The 19893-nt window shown below is 32.4% G+C and overlaps 1 protein-coding gene across 2 annotated transcripts in view; it reads left to right on the forward strand.

Annotated features, from left to right (window-relative positions):
- LOC143051868 (tRNA dimethylallyltransferase-like) overlaps nt 1-15629 on the forward strand; it is a 32928-nt gene extending 17299 nt beyond the window's left edge. For both annotated transcript variants that reach the window (XM_076224859.1, XM_076224868.1), the window contains exons 5-12: nt 503-645; nt 4868-4979; nt 9560-9678; nt 10237-10314; nt 11164-11273; nt 12818-12929; nt 13935-13986; nt 15322-15629. In XM_076224859.1, the coding sequence (XP_076080974.1) occupies nt 503-645; nt 4868-4979; nt 9560-9678; nt 10237-10314; nt 11164-11273; nt 12818-12929; nt 13935-13986; nt 15322-15595 (1000 nt within the window). In that variant the 3' untranslated portion in view covers nt 15596-15629. The remainder of the gene's footprint in view (nt 1-502; nt 646-4867; nt 4980-9559; nt 9679-10236; nt 10315-11163; nt 11274-12817; nt 12930-13934; nt 13987-15321) is intronic.
- Nucleotides 15630-19893: the final 4264 nt, after the last annotated feature.

Here is a 19893-nt window from a genome sequence, read left to right on the forward strand (position 1 = left end):
GTTCGTCTGTCCATCTGTCCCGCTTCAGGTTAAAGTTTTTGGTCAAGATAGTTTGGATGAAGTTTAAGTTCAATCACACACATGATCCCTATGATATGATCTTTCTAATTTTAAAGCCAAATTAGAGTTTTGACCCCAATTTCACAGTCACCTGGACATAGAAAATGATAGTGTGAGTGGGGCATCCCTGCACCATGAACACATTCTTGTTTCTGCTACTTCAGTCTTCTGTACTCTGCATTTAATGGTATTTCAACACCCCTCTAAACAAAATTTGTATGTCACATATATGTGGACATACAAACTTCTAAATAACAAAACAAAAATTGTTGTAGTTAATTTTCTACTCATTCAAACTATTTGTACTTTATTTATTGCCAAAATATCAAGGTTTGTCATTTTTACTTAATGTGCATTTTTCCTATTTGTAAACTTAATTTTATAAGAAGGCATCATTAATTTGTGATTATCATGATCAATATCTTACCAATTTCATTTTTAGGGCTTTAGAGGTTTACCAAAACCATGGTGTAGAAATGAGTAAAATTTTAGAGAGTCAGAAATCAGATACAGGAGAAGAATCTCTGAGAGGGCAACTTCGTTATGACAACACATGTATATTCTGGATACAAGCAGATAAACAAGGTAATAAATCAAAGACATATGTTGTATTTTAACCCCTCATCATTTTGTTCCTATACCATTTCAGGCTATCTCGATTATCACCGTTCTTTGTTTGGGTGGTTTTCTTTAGAGTTGTTGGTTTTGGTTGTACATAGTACTGTCTAATATTGTTAGTAATTCATTTTACTTTTTTAATGCTTTACATGTATAACCTGATATAAAAAAAAATTCTATTACAATTGTAAACTGCTAGCTGGAGTCATTTTCACCAAAAAAAATTACAACTAAGATTGATTATAATTTACTGAATTGTTCAAGACTTACGATCAATCTTAGTTGAAAGTTTATGTTGTGAAACTGACTCCTGGAGTGTGAGAGGTGTTAGCTCTTTTGCTGAATGAGTCAAACCAAAGACTGTAAAATTGGTATTTGCTGTTTCTCCACTAAGCACTGGGCATTTAAGATAAGGGCAAAAAAATATGTTGTTTTTTTGTCAGATTATATACGCATCTGACATCAGGCTCAGAGATCTTTTGACAAGGCCGTAACTACCATTGAGGCAAGTGAGGCAATCACCTCACTAAAATTTCGACACTGATTGTTTTTATTATACATACATGTATATATAAATATAATAGTCATTTGTTGTTCTGTCTCAACCTCAATTTTTATAACTTGTCATCATTCCTTTTAAATTATTCTTCCTGGTAATGTTTCTCGATTACATCAACATAGTAACGATAATCATCATGGATCTCTGGTTGAAAACAGGCTCTTGCAGAAAAAGGTAAAGCGATACTGAAGGCAAAGAAGAAATAATTCTAGTACTTATTCGGGACTACGGATTTAGTGTCTTTATATTCAGGGTTTCGGAATCAGACTCCCCAACCCCCAACCCCTAAATCTATAGATTCTGGGACTAAAATACCACCGACTATTTTTAGAAATAATTTGAAATTACAGACCTACATGTAAAAGTCGAAAACTCCATTCCAACCCCCCTGTACCCATATCATATATACTTACTCTAGATATAATCATATACATGTAGCTTATCTCATTCTATCCCTAGTGGTGAAAACTGCATTCCAATCCCCTTGTACCCATATCATACTAGTAAACTAACTCTAGATAGAATCATGTACATGTATCTTATTTCTTTGTATCCCTCGTTAGTTTACTCTTTGTCAGCATAAAAGTGAGTTTACTATTTTGTTACTGTTTTACTGTATGATTGTGCTTACAGAAATGCTTAATTCCCTTTTGCAAACAAAACTGCTACTAGCAATGCTGCTACTGAATAGCTGATGGAGAAGGAATCGGAAGAAGACATCGTTCAGTGTATTGTCTTCCTTGTCGTCCGAAGACACATTAGTTTCCGGATAATAACTTTAGTTTAAGTTAATAGATCTTTATGAAATTTTTTCGGAAGGTTCAATACCACAAAAGGAAGGTTGGGATCAATTTTGGGGATGATGGTCCCAACCGTTTAGGAATTAGGGGCCCTTTTTTTAATTAGGGGCCCAAAAGGGGCCCCAAACAAGCATTTTTCTAGTTAAAGGATAATAACTTGTGTACAATTATTAAGTAAAAAGTATATCAATTGCTCTGAAATTATACCACAATATTTAAAACCACAAGTAGAAGGTTTGGATTCATTTTCCGGTTTATGAGGCCAAAAAGGGGCCAAAACAAGCATTTTTCTAGTTTCCAGACAATAACTTGTGTGTAATTGTATGGATCTCTCTGAAATTGTATCACAACGTACCATATAACAAACGGAAGGCTAGGATTAAGTTTTGGGTTAATTGACCAAAATATGTAGGAATTAGGGGCCTAAAAAGGGTAAAAAAGAAGCAAGTTTCTAGTTTCCAAACAATCATGACAATAACTTGTGTTTAAGTGTATGGATCTCTCTGAAATTGTACTACAAGGTTCAATACTACAAAAGAAAGCATGGGATTGAGTTTAAGGGTTATTACTCTAAGGGGGGTTTCAAAAAGTTGTGGTTGGGGGTGAATTTTATTTACCATTTTTTTAAGGGATTCTTTTTTTTTTTTAAATTTCAAATTTTGGAAACTTTCAAGAAAAAATCTTCAATTGCACAGTTTTGTGCAATAGATTTGTTAGATCTTTGACCAGATTGATTTTGTGACAAAAAAAAATTGATCACAATCCAAATTCAGACAGTATCAAGCTTCAATATTGTGACCAAACTTGCCCCAACTGTTCAGGATTCAACCACTGGGGTCGTATAAAGCTGCGATCTGCGGAGCACCTGATTTTTAATTTTAGTTTCTTGTGTACAATTTGGAGTTTAATATTGCGTTCATTATCACTGAACTGGTATGTATATATATGTTTAGGGGTCATCTGAAGGATGCCTCCGGGTGCGAGAATTTCTTGCTGCATTGAAGACCTGTTGGTGACCTTCTACTGTAGTCTTTTCTATGGTCGGGTTGTTGTCTCTTTGGCACATTCCCCATTTCCATTCTCAATTTTATTTTAGTTGTAGTGATTGTCTTACTGCAAGGTTGCATTGTTTGCTTACATTAAAATACAACTCAGCATGTGAGTCAAGTACAATGCATGGTTCATATTCATATAACATTCATGTGCAAAGCATGGTTCATATTTATATAACATTCATGTGCAAAGCATGGTTCATATTCATATAACATTCATGTGCAAAGCATGGTTCATATTCATATTACATTCATGTGCAAAGCATGGTCAAAGCATGGTTCATATTCATATTACATTCATGTGCAAAGCATGGTCAAAGCATGGTTCATATTCATATAACATTCATGTGCAAAGCATGGTTCATATTCATATAACATTCATGTGCAAATCATGGTTCATATTCATATAACATTCATGTGCAAAGCATGGTTCATATTCATATAACATTCATGTGCAAAGCATGGTTCATATTCATATAACATTCATGTGCAAAGCATGGTTCATATTCATATAACATTCATGTGTAAATCATGGTTCATATTCATATAACATTCATGTGCAAAGCATGGTTCATATTCATATAACATTCATGTGCAAAGCATGGTTCATATTCATATTACATTCATGTGCAAAGCATGGTCAAAGCATGGTTCATATTCATATTACATTCACGTGCAAAGCATGGTTCATATTCATATAACATTCATGTGCAAAGCATGGTTCATATTCATATAACATTCATGTGCAAAGCATGGTTCATATTTATATAACATTCATGTGCAAAGCATGGTTCATAGTCATATAACATTCATGTGCAAAGCATGGTTCATATTCATAGTACATTCATGTGCAAAGCATGGTTCATATTCATATAACATTCATGTGCAAAGCATTGTTCATATTCATATAACATTCATATGCAAAGCATGGTTCATATTCATATAACATTCATGTGCAAAGCATGGTTCATATTCATATAACCTTCATGTGCAAAGCATTGTTCATATTCATATAACATTCATGTGCAAAGCATGGTTCATATTCATATAACATTCATGTGCAAAGCATGGTTCATATTCATATAACATTCATGTGCAAAGCATGGTTCATATTCATATTACATTCATGTGCAAAGCATGGTCAAAGCATGGTTCATATTCATATAACATTCATGTGCAAAGCATTGTTCATATTCATATAACATTCATGTGCAAAGCATGGTTCATATTCATATAACATTCATGTGCAAAGCAGGGTTCATATTCATATTACATTCATGTGCAAAGCATGGTCAAAGCATGGTTCATATTCATATTACATTCACGTGCAAAGCATGGTTCATATTCATATAACATTCATGTGCAAAGCATGGTTCATATTCATATAACATTCATGTGCAAAGCATGGTTCATATTCATATAACATTCATGTGCAAAGCATGGTTCATATTCATATAACATTCATGTGCAAAGCATGGTTCATATTCATATAACATTCATGTGCAAAGCATGGTTCATATTCATATAACATTCATGTGCAAAGCATGGTTCATATTCATATAACATTCATGTGCAAAGCATGGTTCATATTCATATAACATTCATGTGCAAAGCATGGTTCATATTCATATAACATTCATGTGCAAAGCGTGGTTCATATTCATATAACATTCATATGTTTTCATTCTGAATATATTGTAATATTTGCTGCTAGACATTTAACATACTTTTCAATCAATCAACCCATACAACTAATTGTATTCTCTGCTTTAATTCAGTTTTAGATTCACGAACAGATAAAAGAGTAGATGAAATGTTGGATAGAGGACTTTTAACAGAATTACAGGACTTTCACAAACATTACAACTCATCTAGAATCAAAGATAATAAGTATGTGGTACTTATTTTCTGATATTTGTTTTTAGAAGAGCTTTTGCACATCCTAGGCAATGGTCTTTTAAAGATGATAATCACACACTTAGTAAGCCTGTCAACACTGAGGTTGTGAGTACATACCTGCACAGGGCAGGTGGTTCATGACCACAATTGTTGTCCCTTGATTTCCGTTGTCCACGAATATAGTCCCTAGTGTGGACAGTGTGTTACTTGCCAATTTTTTTTATACCCCTTCCAAATGTATTTCTCCATGTTTTATGCCTCAAATAGTAAGTCTAGGGATGAAATGACACTGTCAAAAAATTTGGGTAATGAATTTTAAAGTAAAGTAGTGATTTGGTCCAGTTGATAAGGGTTAAAAATTAGCACTTCAGAAGCTGTCAAAAGATTTCAAGACCCCCTTTACATAAAATTGTCCATATTTTGAGTTAGAGCCGATGAAGTTTTCTATAATTTTGATATAATTTTTCCCAAAAGTAAAACACACTGTAAAAATTTTATTGAGAAAGCGCAGGTGGGATTTTTTTAATTGGCATTTATTGTCTAAAGGAAATGCACTACGAAATAAGTGTGGTCTCGGACCTAAGAGGTGAAATCAGTAAATATAGAATTTGTACTTTGGCAACTTCCTTGAAGGATTTGATGGTGTCAATTTGTCAAATAGCATGAAACTAAAGGATTTAAACTTTTATTTGATAGAATTTCTGCAAAAATGACCAATTTTGGCATTATATGGTCAAATTAAGCATTTCATAGCTTTTTCAATTTTGATGCATAAGTGGCATTCTGACTTTCTATCTGACAGGTTTTCATGTGTCAGTATTTGTGTTTCTATGCTTTAATCCAGATGTATTACTTATTTATGAACTCTGAATCCACAAGAAAGAAAGAAGATTATCTCAGACAATTGGTGCAAAATAAGTTGTATAAATGACCCTTGTCTAATGCCCTGTTTTGGATCAAGTTAAATGTGAGGAGCTTGGTACATAAAAGTTGAAGTCCATAATAAAGACCTCAACTAAATTTGTATAAAAAGCACTTTACAATGTCTTTTGTACCTGTTTCATTTCACATAATATCTTTCTTTTCTTCTGTAGGATAGCAAGTGGTTCAAATATAAGCCTGTTGAGACTAAAATTGCATGCAAGTTTTTCACTAAAAAGTGAAAAATCTTTGTATCAGACCATACTGTTACAAAAAATGTTAAATACAAGAGTCTTTTTGTGCTCAGATTTATTGTATCATGTAAATATGTGCTACAGACTAAATTGAACCTAAATTATTTTCAGTCTTACTTGGCCTAAGAATAACCAAAAAGCTTCACAAATTTAAAATTGCTGGAAAATATTACATCTTTATGTAAGGCACCCCTTCATTAGAAAACCTCAATATTTAGGCACAGACTCATATTAATTTGACTTTTGAATAATTATGCTAAGTCTGATAAATCAAATGAGTACTCTACTGCTTTTAATACATACGTTAAAATTTAACACGCAAAGTTGATTATAAAAGTTATCATATTGTCTATAATACATGTCCTATTGCCATGAAACTTTGTAAGCAGTCTTAAAATTTATTAAGCTTTGGTCATACCAAGTTTTATTAATATTAGTCAACTTTTTCTATCCTATTAGGTCCGAGACCACAATTGTCATCCCTTGATTTTCATTGTCCACGAATGTAGTCCCTAGTGTGGACAGTGTGTTAATTGCCAATTTTTTTAATACTCCTTCCAAATGTATTTCTCCATGTTTTATGCCTCAAATAGTAAATCAAGGGATGAAATGACACTGTCAAAAAATTTGGGTTATGAATTTTAAAGTGAAGTAGTGATTTGGTCCAGTTGAAAAAGGTTAAAAATTAGCACTTCGGAAGCTGTCAAAAGATTTCAAGACCCCCTTATCATAAAATTGTCCACATTTTGAGTTAGAGCTGATGAAGTTTTCTATAATTTTGATATAATTTGTCCCAAAAGTAGTACAACACATGGTAAAAATTTTATTGAGAAAGCGCAGGTGGGATTTTTTTAATTGGCATTTATTGTCTAAAAGAAGTGCACTACGAAATAATTGTGGTCTCGGACCAGGTGTATTCATCTACAATCATAATTAACTAGGGATGTCAACTCGGTGAAGATTTACTAATCGAGTACTCGTTTGACTTACCGAGCGATACTGGAGTACTCACTCGGTAAAACATTTACAAAATTGAAACACAAAATTATATCCATTTTATGTATTGTGGTTTGTTGTCTTTTAAACGTAAAACCCTCAACATTATTACATAGAACTAGATAATAGTCCAATGAATTGTATACCATATTTAAAAGCTTATTTAATACTTGTACTAATTATGTAAACTGACAATAATCTAATCTAGTAATTAAGTGATATCTAGGCCACACCAATTTAATTTCTTGTTCTACTCCAAAAATTGGGGCGAGCGAGCGATTTGAAAATTTTAATAAAAAAATATTTAATTTGAAAATTTTTGAGGCGAAGCTGGAAAAGTAAAGGTGAGCGATTATAATTTTTTTTTGTAAACATAAAATAGTAGGTTTTGACAATATTAAAACTCAATTTATGACATGAACTTTGACATTTCTTTAATTTATGAAGTATTTTTTCCCTGTTCACTATGTTCACCAAGAAATAATTGTATAACTAAATCTGGTCTATGTAATGTGTGACTGACAATGGGTAAATTCTCCATCTACATTAAGTCATAATCAGGTTGGGAACAACCCCTTAATGTTATAATGTAAATATCCCTTTTATGAGGGGTAAATATATTAAAGTCATAATATATTTCTTTGTAAAAAACATCTTTTAGTACAAAAGGGCTCATATGTTCCCAAAGAACTATATATCTATCTTCATGATCTTGTATTAAATGGTCAAAACATGTCCAAGAATTTTTTAATATTCCTGGACTTAAACCATGTTAACACATTTACTGTATAAACAGTTTATTTAATATTATTCAAATTAAGTGAACCCCTCTTTTAGAAAAATTGTTTAAAATATGATGTATTTCTCCTCTTTTTGAGTAAAAAAAATCTAAATTTTCAAAGTTTTTGTATGGTAGCACTATACAAATCCTATACAAATCCTTGGTAATTCTATTTTCTTTTCTACAACAGTAAAATTACCCCTTGTCTGAGGGAGGGTTGTTCACAACCTGATAATAACAAACACAGGTCAAAGTACGGCCTTTTACACAGGGCTTTGATCCAGACCAAACAGCAAGCTTTTAGGGACCCCACAATTATTGGGGTACACAATTCGAACAGGAAACCCAACTATCTAATTTATATATATCCAGACGGGAAAATACCAATGAACCACATCTACAAACGATAACTGCTGAACGACAGGCCCCTGAATCAATCAGGACAGATACATAAACATGCAGCGGCTATGTATAGTTTTGTTTCGCCAGCATACAATATGATATCAGTTGAAAGCAAATCCTTCAGAAGTTCTTTGTACTTTATTCTAACAACAAACATTTTTTGATAGGGAATATAAGTAAGGGGGAAAGAGATCAATGTTTTGTTCTGTACAAGTATTTCCATTGTTATATATTTATATTGGAGCACTCCCACGTTTCATGCTGAAACAAATATTCTCAGATATTTACACAGTGTTATGGAATGCTTATAGGTTTAAAATCGTTATAAACAGGTTAGAATGTGATTTTAAAAAACAAATGTTGATATCTTTTTATAATATTTACAAAAAAAAACAACAAAAAAATGGACATGATTACATTTCCGGATGCGGGAAGCGGGAATATAAAGAAAATAAAAAAAATTGGTTTTGAAAAAAATAGGTGCAGGCGGGTCCGTCGAACAAGGAATTAAATTGGTGTGGCCCTATAGAAAAATTATTACTCAAACAACAGTATTAAGGAATTTTAAAAAAACACATTTAATAATCAACAAAGGGCTGATGTTTGAACTTACTGATGACTTTAATAATTTTCTGAGGGTTGACATAAGGTGCATTGACAACTGTTTCTGGGATGAGGCTTATTCTCAACTTTATTGGCAACTAACAGTCCTGCTGATCAAAATATATGCCCTGATGGTATAGAGGTGGGGGAATGACTAAGATTAGCTTAAAGTGTAAGATTTAGAAAAGTGGTCTTGTTCATGGCCTACCTCTGTTTAGGAGAATTTTAAATGACTGCTAAGCGGAAATATTCGATTCGTATTTTAATTTTAATTAATATCTAATTTCACGGGAGGCGCTTTCAATAAATTCTTTTTTTGTTTATGCTTTAAAAGAAAGTAACAACATTCTAACAGGAGACCGATTAGTATCATTTTGGTATTCGATACTCGGTACTACCGAGCGATACTCGAGTACTCGAGTAATCGTTGACATCCCTATAATTAACTATACCAAATTAAGTCATTTTTGCATGAAATCTTTTTCTTCATTATATAAGATTGTAAAGACAATTCAGATAATAATGCAAATTTTGCAATAGTTGAATACCTCAAACTTTATATCTTGATATTTTCAAAAAATCTCAAACTGAAATTTGGATTTTGTTATTTACAGTGAAGTAGACTATACACATGGAATCTTCCAAAGTATTGGATTCAAGGAATTTCATGATTATTTACTTTTACCTGAGGAAGAAAAAGATACAGAAAAGGGAAAACAACTTTTACCAAAAGGTAATGCCTTTTAAAAACTTAATGGAATCTGGTAAGTTTATGTACAAAGTAAAATCTTATCTTCTGTTAAGTTTTATTTTAGGTTTTACTTTCTCATGTTGCTGCCACATTGACCCTCCTATACCTGGAATTTATTTATGTTTAGTCAAATTGTTTATTAATTGCTCTTTCTTGTGACCAATTTCTTTTTGGACACTAAATAAAATTGAGAATGGAAATTGGGAAGGTTTTAAAGAAACAAAAACCTGAACAAAGAGTTGAAAACAGCTGAAGGCCACCAATGAGTCTTCAACACAATGAGAAAATCCCGTACCCAGAGGCAGCTTTATCACTGTGAGTCACATTGAAATAAATTTTGGTACAGTATAAAATAATTGCACTTTTGTTCAATTTAGCCATACTGCATTTTTTATGCCCCATTTATGGGCATTATGTTTTCTGGTGTCCATGTACTAGGGACACATTCTTGTTGTGACTCTATATTAATATTCTATGATGATGGTTAACAAAAAATAATTTACTTATAAGTGTGTTCAAGATAGTTCTGTATTTTTTTAGGTATTGAAGAAATGAAATTAGTGACAAGAAGATATGCTAGAACTCAAGTTAGATGGGTGAAAAACAGATTCTTAAGATGTATGTTCAAATTTTATGTACAGTATTTTACATCATTGTTAACTCGCCTCACCCAAGTTCCAGTAAGAGCTATTCTTATCACAGGGTTCTCCCTAAGGCGAGTCCATGAGTCCTGGACTCATCAAAATCTGTCTGGACTCACCATTTTCAAAACTGGCAAGTCCACAGATGCATCAAGATAGAAATAATTTGCATAAACTGAACACAGTTAAACACAAATATACTCATTTTATAGCAAAAGTTTAAAAGTAATCTGAATTTAATGTCTTTATATTGCGATAAATGTCTTCTTTTTGCTGTTGGACTCACCATGGCCAAAAATGACGAGTCCCTGGACTCGCCTTCAAAAATCCTAAGTGAGAACCCTGTTATCATTTTGAATCCGTCTTTGTTTCTCCTTTTTTTTTAACAGAAATATTTTGCTGACGACACTATATGGTCAATTGGAACCAAACTTGGACACAATCATCTAAAGGCTATCTGTTTTTTTAGAAATGTGTCCATTAGTCCCACCTTCCAAACAACAGAGCCACATAGGCTAAATAAACATAAAGGTAAATGCATGTATTGTCTATTATTTTGAAAATCAATGTACATAATGAATATCCGGCTTGTGCAGTCAAGAACTGTCATTGTTAAGATCTACCTACAGTCCATTTCAACTAAAACCGTTTGATTAGAATAATAGAGTAACTGTCCATGAATATTGCGTTCAGTTTTGAGGCTGATTTGACAGAAACATGGTTGATTTGAATGTTGATAATTGGTTCTACGAAAACTTTAATTATATTATGAAACATCTTTGAATTTATTTAAAATATAAACTAAGCTTGATGTAATATTTTGTAGACAGAGGTTCCTGTCTCCCTCCAGTTTATGGATTAGATTCTACTGATGTATCACAATGGGAAGACCACGTCAACAAACCAGCTATTAATATACTTAATTCTGTACTCAAGGTTTGTATCTTATCACAATGGGAAGACCACGTCAACAAACCAGCTATTAATATACTCAATTCTGTACTCAAGGTTTGTATCTTATCACAATGGGAAGACCACGTCAACAAACCAGCTATTAATATACTCAATTCTGTTCTCAAGGTTTGTATCTTATCACAGTGGGAAGACCACGTCAACAAACCAGCTATTAATATACTCAATTCTGTTCTCAAGGTTTGTATCTTATCACAGTGGGAAGACCACGTCAACAAACCAGCTATTAATATACTCAATTCTGTTCTCAAGGTTTGTATCTTATCACAGTGGGAAGACCACGTCAACAAACCAGCTATTAATATACTCAATTCTGTTCTCAAGGTTTGTATCAATCACAGTGGGAAGACCACGTCAACAAACCAGCTATTAATATACTCAATTCTGTTCTCAAGGTTTGTATCTTATCACAGTGGGAAGACCATGTCAACAAACCAGCTATTAATATACTCAATTCTGTTCTCAAGGTTTGTATCTTATCACAGTGGGAAGACCACGTCAACAAACCAGCTATTAATATACTCAATTCTGTACTCAAGGTTTGTATCTTATCACAATGGGAAGACCACGTCAACAAACCAGCTATTAATATACTCAATTCTGTACTCAAGGTTTGTATCTTATCACAGTGGGAAGACCATGTCAACAAACCAGCTATTAATATACTCAATTCTGTACTCAAGGTTTGTATCTTATCACAGTGGGACAACCATGTCAACAAACCAGCTAATAATATACTCAATTCTGTACTCAAGGTTTGTATCTTATACTATACATTCAACCTACAAGGCTTGAATGAATAGAACTAGTTTGCTCATTTGCTCAACTGGCAAAAAGGACCTAAAATAACAGAATTGAGAATGGTTTTAGTGTTAAAATGGCAGCATGTTTGCATCAAGTAATGTTAGTTGTTGATATGATTCTTTCGAAGGTCAATGCAAAGATTATAAAATTTACAGTCTTTGCATCTTTGCCAAGCATTGGAATTTAATCTAGATATAGTTTCTTGAAACAGTTATTAGGAATTGTATGCAAAAAAAGTTTTTATTTTGCATTAACATTTCTGCATAATTTTCAACTCTGATCACTGAGAATCATTACCCAGCCCTAAAGAACATAAGAAAATAAAAGTATTATCATGTATCATGCCAGAAGTAAACATGTATTTTGTTTCAGTGAAATGAAACATGATCTTGTTCATACATCACAAGTGATTAACTTTATTTATTTATAAATGTTACATAGCTATAAAATAGTTTTCATGGTTAAGATCGATATGTTTAAAGTTTCATAGAGCTTCTATAAGAGTCATCAGTAGGTTAAGAGATACATATTTTTATTTCAAAGCTCAGAGTTTAAAAAAATTCATGAGATGAATTTTCTGAAATATACTGTATTAACAGCCAGTTTAATTTTCTACTTAGCTGATAGAGAATTGAATCGGTTGAATAGGTTTGAGAATAGCAATTGTCAACATTTTTTTATATTCTGATGATTTCTACTTATAGGGAGAAAAGCCTGAATACGAACCTATTCCAGTAGAGCAATCATACAATATTCCTGTTTATAATATGTGTGATGTCTGTGATATGGTGTTTACTATGCAGCAGGAATGGGAAGGTATACACTTACATAATATACACTATGATTCCAAGGATCCTTGTAGGAATTAGCCAAACAACTTGAAGCTGATTAATTTTAAAGCTAATTGTATAGTAAAAGTAATGAAGCAAATAATTCTTATGGATTTCAATATTTCCAATTAAGTTTACTGAATATTTGTTTCAATTGATAGATATTATTGTTGTTGGGCTTATTTGAGTTACTTCCCTTGAATGACTATTTTGGTGTTTTGGACAAACTTTATGGAACAGAGGGAGAAACTGTAAACAGTAAAAAGATCAGCAAGATATAATCAACAAAGACACAATTGTCAGTTCACTTAAATAGGAGTAAATGCCCTTGATTGATGATTTTTACCTATTTTTAAACAACCGCAAAAATTAAAAAATTTTGGTCGTATATTGGTATCACATTAAGGGCGTTGTCGTTGTCATCGGAAGACGGATGGTTTCAAAATAATAACTTAAGTATAAGTGAATAGAAATCAATAAAATTTTAACACAAGGCTTAGAATCACAAAAAAAGGTTGGGATTGATTTTGGAGGTTATGGTCACAACTGTATAGGAATTAGGGGCCAAAAAAGTGGCCCAAATAAGCTTTTTGTAGTTTTCAGACAGTAACTTGTGTTAAAGTGAATGAATCTCTGAAATTATACCACAAGTTTCCATACAACAGAGAGATGGTTATGATTGACTATTGGGGTTACGGCTCAAACCATTTAGGAATTGGAGGCAAAAAAGGGGGAAAAACAAGTATTAATATTAATTTTAGCCATGACTATGTATGTCATTTTATATTATAAGACTTGTATTACGTATTTAAAAGGGTTATTATATTAAAATTTGAATTGAGATTATGACTATTACTTGAGGGAATGAGTTTTTTTTTTTTGGAATAAGGGAAAGGGGGAGGTGAAAAAAAATTAGGGGAGGGACTCTGCTCACATGAGTTCTAGCTTGTATTAATTTAAATATTTAATGCATTTTTTTTTATATTTCTAGCTCATTTAAAGGGGAAAAAACATAATGGAATGCTTAGAGCCAAAAGGAAAAGGTTTGTATTTCTTGTGAAATTTCTTCAATTTAAATTTTTAATTTTTTTGTCTCCCCACTGATTCCACCACTGGAAACACAGTTAGTCTTTAATGTACCATAATACACTATTACACAGAGACTGGTTGCCAAAAATTATCATACTTGGTAGAATACAAAGAACAATTTGTTATCATATTCTCTTCACAATACTATGCTGTCATTTCAATTTCACAGTTCTCCTGGAACTTCCTACCATTTTTATGCCCCACCAAAGCGGTGTTATGAAACTTAAACACAATGCTTATTACCACTAAACACTGATAAAGTTTGAATTTTGGTGGCTTCACTTTTACCGTTCTAGAGTTATTCCCCTTTACAAATAGAATTGCTAAAAATATTCATTTCTGTTATCTTACTTTAGTTTGCCTCAACCAAATGTTTTAAAACTTATGCCCAATGCTTATTACCACAAAATACAGAATTAAAGAACCTTAGTGAGCATGCTCACATACCCCACGTCCCCACATTGTCATTGGAGAAATTAAATAAGTATAAGAAAAAAAAATTGTATAAGAAAAAATATTGAATAATAATTTCCTGTCAATATACACATCTACATAGTATGTCCTTATTATCTACAAAATTTCATGAATATGTCCTTATTATCTGAAAAGGTTTCGTGAAATTCTGTTGTGTGGTTTGAGAGGAGTTGCGATGACAAACTGTTGCAGTAGTACATTAAAGTAAATAAGTTCAAAGGGGCGTAACTCCTAGAAAAAAAATTGAATTGCAATTTCCCATCGATATGCACAACTACATAGTATGTCCTTATTATCTGAAAAGGTTTCGTGAAATTCTGTTGTGTGGTTTGAGAGGAGTTGCGATGACAAACTGTTGCAGTAGTACATTAAAGTAAACAAGTTCAAAGGGGCGTAACTCCTAGAAAAAAAATTGAATAGCAATTTCCCGTCGATATGCACAACTACATAGTATGTCCTTATTATCTGAAAAGGTTTCGTGAAATTCTGTTGTGTGGTTTGAGAGGAGTTGCGATGACAAGAAACAGGACTGACGGACTGACGGACGGACGGACTGACGGACGGACGGACGGACGGGTCAAAAACATTATACCCTCCGCAACTTCGTTGCGTGGGGTATAATTAGGAAACATTATGAAATGAAATCTTTTTAACAAGCTAGGGTTAAAATCTGAAAGTGCACAAGTTATCAAGATTGTGTCTTATGATCACTACCTGTGTTATGCAGGAGACATGAGTTTTATTTTATCCAAATCAATGTTATATCGTTTTAAACTGATAACATATTTAACTGAAATATTTCTTTTGGTTTACAGAAAGGAACTTGAGGAGTATAAAAGACAACTAGAAAAGAAAGAGAAACTTGAAAATGATACAGCACTACAAAAAAAATTAACTGTGACTAGTGCAATATTAGACTGTTATGCTAACAAAGCATCTTCAAGCAACACACATGAGAATATTGTAAAACAGGATACCAGTAATACGTCAGATAAACATAATGTTGTATGTGACGAGAACAATGAATCTGAATGTAAAATGACTGATAAAGTTGAAATATCTGCTATGTCTACTACTAAAGATAGTTGATGTCAATTTATCTTAAATATAAATGTTAAATATTTGTTTGAATGTTTTATTTTCTTTATAGGTTACTTGTAAATCAGTCTCTGTTTTGTTCATGGTTTTGTTTATTTTATTATCTTGCATCATCACAGATATATATTGCCAAAATGAACAAAGACCCTGCTGGATTATAGGTTTCTAAAGTTAACATTAATAGTGTGCTTGTACTGGAATAAAAAAGAAGATGTGGTATGATTGCCGTGAGACAACTCGCTATATTAAAGGGATCAAATGACACAGAAATTAACAGATATAGGTTAATGTATGGCCTTCAACAATGAGCAGAGCCCATACTGGATAGTCAGCTATAAAATGCCCCAAAGAATGTTTCAGGATAGGAAATAATTGTCTTTCTGTTGTAGGTGCAATAAAATCCAATTCATTAGAAAAACTAGAATATTGCAAGGCCAGCCTTTTTCCCCTCATTTTTGGCATCTTTGAAATTTAAAGCACAAATTGAAGTAAAATAATCGAAGGTTGTCATTTATAAGTATGCTGATTTAAAACCATTTGACTTGAGAAAAATAAATATCAGTTTTTTTTAATACATTTTAAAGTATCTTCAAGCTATTTGAAGAAGAAAGCAAACTGATTAAATTTTAAAGTATCTTCAAGATATTAGTGGAAAAAGTACTGTTTTGATTTTAGTTTTTCTTAAAGATATCAGTGCTTTGGTAAATTTAAAGCATTTTCAAGCATTGTACAAAATAACTGTGATTCCCAATTTTGGTCTTCAGTTTTCTTCAAAACAAGCTTTTAACCATTATGGAGGGGGCATTACGTCATACTCTTGTTCCTCTGTTCCTTTATCCGTACATCTTTCTCTTACTTTAGTTTGCCTCAACCAATGGAATAAAACTTATCCTCATTGCTTATAACTACAAAACACAGATCAAATGTAAATTTGGGTGGCGTCACTTTAACCTTTCTAGAGTTATGCCCCTTTAAAAATGGAAAAAATGCTGAAGTTTTCATTTCCATTTTTTAACTTTTCCGTTTGCCTCAACCAAATGTTATGTGACTTATTACCATAAAACTTACAGTAGGTATGAATTTAGGTAGTCACTTTTACTGTTCTTGAGTTATGTCCCTTTATAATGTTATATAGGTCAACATCCCTAATGCACCTCCAATTGAACTCAAAAGTTGTAAGTAAACAAAAAATCTCTTTGTAGTGATATTGGACATGTTTCTATTTTTTACAAGTGACTGAGCTTAACCATTTGTGTTGATTTGGAAAGAAGAGGACCATAAAATAAATGTAAAAACAATGGGAGTATTAAATGTATTCAAAGTTTTAAATTTTCAAAGAACTTATTGTGTGAAAAATGGGAATTTTTACCATGAAGAGCTGCATCATGAAAGGATTTTAGGTGTATGCTAATTTATGAAATAAAATGCTTCGCTGAGTGCAGCCTGATATGACCGCAGATTTTGAACCCTGAACAGTTGGGCCAAATTTGGACACAATATTCAAGCTTGATACTGTCTGAATTTGGACTGTTATCAAATTTTTGACATAATATAGGTTTCTGACACAAAACAAATATCTAGATCTTACAAATCTAATGGGCAATACTGTGCAGTTAAAGATTCCTTCTTGAAACTTTATAAAAAATTTTTTTTTAAAAATTGGAACCCCCAAAACTTTTTAAATCTCCCCTTGGAGCAATTACCCCACACTCAATCCCTGCCTTTCCTTTGTAGTATGGAACCTTGTAGTACAATTTCAGAGAGATCCATACACTTAAACACAAGTTTTTATCTGGAAACTAGATATATGCTCGTTTTTGTCCCCTAATTCCTGCATGAATGGAACCTTGTGGTACAATGTCAGATAGATCCATACTCTAACATACAAGTTATTGTTCAGAAACTACAAAAATGCTTGTTTTTGGCCCCTTTTTGGCCCTCTATTCCTAAACTGTTGGCACCATAACCCCCAAAATGAATCCAAACCTTCTACTCGTGGTATTAAACATTATGGAACAATTTAAGAGCAATTGAAATACTTATACACAAGTAATTATCCTGAAAGTAGAAAAATTCTTGTTTTGGGCCTCTAATTCCTAAATGGTTGGGACCATCATCCTAACCATTTTGTTCTTATTAAATTTCAAAGAGATCCATTCACGTTAACTAAAGTTATTAACCAGAAACGAATGTGTCTTTGGACGACGCAGACGACAACGACATCATACCATTATACGATCTCAAATTTTTTTTGCAGTTGTAATTGCACTTTGTACCCCCAAAATTTAAACACATATATGAAAATGTCTCAGCTTTGAAATGAGTCATCATACATATCAAAGTGTATGATACGGACTGAGCTACAGAAGAAAATGTTACCATTACCACCTATGGAGAAACACTTGTGCATATTGCCCCATCTGTAAGCAGGGCCACAACTCCAAAACACTTTTTTTTTCTGAAATAGTAGATAGATCTAGTTATGCTGATCATTTTTGCAGGATACAATTTTCTAATAGCTACTACTGTGGATTCATTATTATTCATTGGAAACCAATCTTCGTGGATTTCGTGGGTAAAGGTGAACCACGAAATTAAATGTTCATCGAATAACAAATTTTCTATAGGCCTGTATGCAGACTTTGGCAAAACCAAGAACATACAAGTTTTCCTGAATCCACAAAAAATTGGTACAAACGAAAATAAATGACTCCAACAGAAGTTTTCACAATTATTTGCAAAATCTTCACTTGAGTGCACTCACTGATATGTCTTGCCTGCTTTCCTGATTTTTGATTTTATGTTGATAGTCCTCAATAAAGCTTTTCTACAAGTATTGCATACACTTATCCAAGAAAATGAGGCGAAGCTTAGATAACCAAACAGGAAATACATGTACACCTTATAATCATTTTATATATAGTTGACCTATTGATAATAGATCTTAGAAAACAAACTAAATTAAGAAAATTTAACATTGACCAATGAACCATGAAAACTGATCAATGCTTGGTGTATGGAATGATTGCAAGGTTTACATGTCTGTCTGGCATTGATCAGTTTTCATGGTTCATTGGTCAATGTTAAATTTTCTTAATTTAGACAGACATGTAAACCTTGCAATCATTCCATACACCAAACACTGTTGACATATTGCTTATAGTATTTGAGAAACATATTTCACCATGGAAATTTAACATGGACCAATGAATCATGAAAATGAGGTCAAGGTCAGATGATACCTGCCAGACAGACATATACACCTTACAATCATTCCATACATCAAATATAGTTGATCTTTTGCATATAGTGTAAGAAAACAGAACAAAACACAACCAGGTGCTCCGCAGGGCACAGCTTTATACAACCGCAGAGGTCGATCCCTGAACAGTTGGGGCAGGTATGGACAAAACATTTAAGCGTGATACAGCTCTGAATTTGGATTGTGATCAAATTTTTGACATTATATGGGTTTTTTACACAAAACAAATGTCAAGCCACTCCATCATCATCATCATCTCAATTCAAATTTTAAATGGACTTTGCAACCATAAACACTCATTTAAATACATCAGAAAATTATAAAAATAGAAAATGACATGATAGTCATGTCTGGCAAATTTCCAATATTCATTATCTAAAAACATTTTAGAAAAGATAAGGAAAAAAAGCTTCATCAGCAACATTTTATATTGGCAAATTTCCAATGAAGTTATTTACATAAAGTTATTGGCAAATAAAAATAGAAAATGACATCATATTCATGTCTGGCAAATTTCCAACATATATTATCTAAAAATATTTTAGATAAGATAAGGAAAAAAAAACTTCATCAGCAACATTTTATATTGGCAAATTTCCAATGAAGTTATTTACATAAAGTTATTGGCAAATAAAAATAGAAAATGACATCATAGTCATGTCTGGCAAATGTCCAACATACATTATCTAAAAACATTTTAGATAAGATAAGGAAAAAAAGCTTCATCAGCAACATTTTATATTGGCAAATTTCCAATGAAGTTATTTACATAAAGTTATTGGCAAATAAAAATAGAAAATGACATCATAGTCATGTCTGGCAAATTTCCAACATATATTATCAACTACTATTCTATACAAAGAAAGATAACTCCAATTGAAAATTAATTGCTATTGCACAATATTGTGCAATTAGATATTTCTTGCTATTGTGCAATACTGTGCAATTGAAAATTTCTTGCTATTGCACAATACTTGATATGGAATCCTGATTTGGACCAACTTGAAAACTGGACCCATAATAAAAA

The sequence above is a fragment of the Mytilus galloprovincialis genome, chromosome 1, assembly GCF_965363235.1.
Source record: "Mytilus galloprovincialis chromosome 1, xbMytGall1.hap1.1, whole genome shotgun sequence".
Classification (NCBI taxonomy): Eukaryota; Metazoa; Mollusca; class Bivalvia; order Mytilida; family Mytilidae; genus Mytilus; species Mytilus galloprovincialis.